The 4293-nt window shown below is 52.6% G+C and overlaps 1 protein-coding gene across 4 annotated transcripts in view; it reads left to right on the forward strand.

Moving 5' to 3' along the window:
* SLC22A1 (solute carrier family 22 (organic cation transporter), member 1) overlaps positions 1 to 4293 on the forward strand; it is a 37201-nt gene that overhangs the window by 15634 nt on the left and 17274 nt on the right. For all 4 annotated transcript variants that reach the window (XM_010840894.1, XM_010840892.1, XM_010840893.1 and 1 more), the window contains one exon: positions 2871 to 3085. In XM_010840894.1, coding sequence (XP_010839196.1) covers positions 2871 to 3085 — 215 coding nt within the window. The remainder of the gene's footprint in view (positions 1 to 2870; positions 3086 to 4293) is intronic.

Below are 4293 nucleotides of genomic sequence, written 5' to 3' on the forward strand. Positions count from 1 at the left end.
CACACCCCTCCGCGCAAGCTTTCCACAAATCCCACTCTGTCTTGAAAATCTATCCGGAATCTGCCATTTCTCATCGCCTGTGCTCTCAGGTGTGAGGATTGCAATCTCCCGTCCAGCTCGTCGCGGTAGCCTCCTCGCTGGCGGTCTGCTCCCATTCCTGTCCTCCCCTCCCCAGGGCACAGGTCACGGATCACATCACCTCCTTGTCCACATCCTCATAGCCTCCCTAATCCACTGAGAAGAAACCTAGCTTCCTTCTGCGGCCTGCAAGGCTTCATGCCATCTGGCCCTGGACACCTTCTCTTACTGTACACGCCCCCTGCCCCCGTCTGCTCCATTCATTACAGCGAATCGGGGCGGGGGGCCCATCACTTCCTGGCTGCGTGACCTTCAGGAAGCTTCGTGATCTCTGTGACTCAGTTTCCTCATCAGCCCAATGGAGGCAATGATAGAAGCATGTTGGAAGAATTAATGTGATAATGCGTGTGAAAGGCTTAGAACTTAGGAAACGCCCAACAACGACAGACAGCTATCCACTCCAGTATTCCTTCCTGGGAAATCCCATGGACAGAGGAGCCTGGCGGGCTACAGTCCATGGGGTCGCAAAGAGTCAGACACTTGGCGAAAAAACCATCACCTCTACCCGTAGCAGTGCGCACATGCGGTTTGTGGGTTCTGCCAAAAGATGGCAGCATTGCACATTGTTGATTGTTTCCAGTTTGGTTGGTCAGTGGCTAAGTCCTGTCCAACTCTTTGGGACCCCATCGGACCCCATGGATGGCAGCACGCCAGGCTTCCCTGTTCTTCACCATCTTCCAGAGTTTGTTGTGATTTGGGGTTTTTGTTTATTTGTTTGTACAGGAAAATCAGGGTTCTACATTCTTTTCTCTTGGGCTAGTCGCTTTATGGGTAGAAGATGACTGTTCCCATTTAACCATTTAAGCCGGCATAGAGAAGCCTCCCTCGCCCCTCCAGGCTCATCTAAACTCACCGAGTTGCATTCAGTGTATTCTTATTCTCTTGACACTTTGGATCAAACAGGAATAATTTAGAACTAGAAACAAAAGCATATCAGACTCCCCTGGGTGCAGCGTTATAGAACCAGGGAGTGAGTGACTGAAGTGAGTGAAAGTCATTCAGTCGTGTCTGCCTCTTTGCAACCCTATGAACTACAGCCCACCAGGCTCCTCTGTCCATGAGATCTTCCAGGAAAGAATACCGCAGTGGGTTGCCAGTAATCCCCTTCTTCAGGGGAGTTTCCCAACACAGGGATCGAACTGGGGACTCCTGCATTGCAGGCAGATTCCTAATCATCTGAGCCATGAGAGCTGGACCTTATAAAACCGGGGGCGGGGGGGTGGTGTAGTAATGAGAAATGTCCCCTGTGATCTCAGTTTTGGAACTGACGGGCAATTTGCATTTCTATAAGAAAGTAATTTCTTATCCACCAAAATCTCTTCCCACAGTCAGTACTTCATATCTGCAGGTTCTGCATCTGGGGATTCAATCAACTGCAGATAAAAAATATTCAAAAAAATTCCAGACAGTCCCCCAAAGCAAAACTTGAATCTGCTGCATGCTGGCAAATACTGACACAACATTTATTTTATGTTAGGTGTTATAAGTAATCTAGCGATGGTGTCAGTCTTACGGGGGTTTGCACATCCTACACCAATTCATACGATTTACACGAGGGACTCGCGCATCCTCGGGTTCTGGTACCCTGGGGGGTCCTGGAACCAGTCCCCCATGGTAGTGAGGAACGACTGTACCAACACAGTCATTCAATGTTCCAAAATTGTGCAGTTTGCCCAAAAGTGACCCACGGGACTCTACGTTTTCCCCTGAGTCAGAATGACCGAGCTGTGTGCCATGTTCTATAACATGGATGTTCTTTCCTCAGATATGGGTGAATGGGTCGTGTGCCGTGGGACATGGGGTGAAAGAGAGGAAGGGAATATTGCTGGTTCCAAGATGGTGTGATGTGCGCAGGGGGCCCCCACTGTGGAGCTGGGAAGACTTGGCCGACCCCTCCCCCCGGTGGTACTCTGGATCCTGGCCCTGGGAAAGACAACTGTGACAGCAATAAAATCTGCTCTTCACTGAGTGCCCAACTATAGCCAGCCCTTCTGGTCCACGGCCTCAGTGAATTCTCAGGACAGAGTCACAGCTGAAGGAACTGAGGCACAGAGAGGCTGGTTAACTTACTGAAGACCACACGGCTCAGCCAGCAGTCTGAACCCTGACACTGCTCACTCCCCACTGCTGTCTCCTGCCCTCCTTCCCCTTGGAGGCTTGGGGCATCCGATGAGATAGGGCCCGTGCAGTGTTCAGAGCAGGGCTGCCCGCAGGGGCACAGTATGAAGTAAACGGTGGTCGCTACATCGTTTGCCATCTCTCGGGAAACATGGGTCTGTCCTGTAAGTCACAGGCTCACAAAAATTGTGGAAGGAGCTTCTCAACCAGGAGGGCCCCTCCTGGATTTTGATGTCCCCCTGGTCCCCACTGCCTCTTCTCATATTATGACTTCCCTGGTGGCTCAGATGGTAAATTGTCTGCCTACAATGCGGGAGACCCGGGTTCCATCCCCTGGGTCGGGAAGATCCCCCTGGAGAAGGAAATGGCAACCCACTCCAGTATTCTTGCCTGGAAAATCCCATGGACGGAGGAGCCTGGTGGGCTACGTACAGTCCATGGGGTCGCAAGGAGTCGGATGCGGCTGAGCGACCTCATTTACTTTCTTACTTCTCATATTGGTCTAGAACATTATACATCCAGCGATGGACGCTTCCTTCCAGCTTGTAGGAGCCTTTATCCTCCCGGCCAGTCTCCGGGATCTCACCTTTGACCCGCCTCTCCTGCCCGCCCAGGTTCACCAGCTCTGTGGTCTACCAGGGCCTCATCATGCACGTGGGCGCCACTGGCGGGAACCTCTACCTGGACTTCCTCTACTCCGCTCTGGTCGAGTTCCCCGCAGGCTTCATCATCCTCGTCACCATCGACCGCTTCGGCCGCCGCTATCCGCTGGCCACGTCCAACTTGGCGGCCGGGCTGGCCTGCTTCCTCATGATCTTTATCCCACATGGTGAGTGGTCCACGCCCATCATGTTCCGGGTCGTTGAACTGTGGGAAGAGTTGGAACAGGAACAAAGACAAGGTGTTTGCCTGAGTCTAGAATCACTTTTCAAAAAATTTTAAGTAGAGGTACAGCATACCGACAATGAGCCCTTTTTAAGTGTTCAAGCCGATGAATTTTTTACCTGTTTGTATGCCTGGGCACCGCGACCTACGCCAAGATAAAGAACATGTCCAGCACCTCGGAAGGTCCCTCACCCTCCTTGACCACCAACGCTCACCACCCCTGCCCGGGTCACTGCAGCTCTGGTCTCTGCCATCGCAGATTAATGTCGGCTGTTCTTAAACTTCATACATTTGAACCATACTGCACCTATGCTCGGAGAAGGCAATGGCACCCCACTCCAGTACTCTTGTTTGGAAAATCGCATGGACGGAGGAGCCTGGTGGGCTGCAGTCCATGGGGTAGCAAAGAGTCGGACACAACTGAGCGACTTCACTTTCACTTTTCACTTTCATGCATTGGAGAAGGAAATGGCAACCCACTCCAGTGTTCTTGCCTGGAGAGTCCCAGGGACGGGGGAGCCTGGTGTGCTGCCGTCTATGGGGTCGCCCAGAGTCGGACACGACTGAGGTGACGCAGCAGCAGCAGCAGCAGCAGCTCTGCTTTGTAGCACTTTCATTCACTTACCGTGGCGTCTGCAAGGGTCACCCACGTTGTCCACGGGGGTGTCGCTTGCACTTTCTCACTGTTGGGCAGCCTCGCGTTGTAGGAATCCCTCAATTACATCCAGGCCTCTGTTGACTTCAGGCCTCCTAAGGTCACCCTGGACCGCCGTACAGAGAATTAAAGTCCCATCCCTCTTCCTCCTTCTCTTTTCCCTCTAGAACACAAGCTCTGAGAAGCGGAAACATTCTCTGCTTTGCTCACGGCTGAGCTCCTGGGGCAGAGACGCCACTCTAAGTACATAGAGGAGCTTCCCGGGCGGTGCTACTGGTAAAGAGCCTGACTGTCAGTGCAAGAGACGTAAGAGACGCAGATTCAGTCCCTGGGTTGGGAAGATCTAAAGTCATCCAGTGTCTGCCCATTTGGATTAAGGCTGCAGGGAACATTCCAACACATCTTTTCGGGGACACTCACTCCCCTTGCGGGGTCAGGGGGCGGGACACAGGTTCGTTTTAGTAGATATAGCCAGACGGCTTTTCAGTTCACGCTCC

Source organism: Bison bison, unplaced genomic scaffold (assembly GCF_000754665.1).
Source record: "Bison bison bison isolate TAMUID 2011002044 unplaced genomic scaffold, Bison_UMD1.0 scf7180017864148, whole genome shotgun sequence".
NCBI lineage: Eukaryota > Metazoa > Chordata > Mammalia > Artiodactyla > Bovidae > Bison > Bison bison.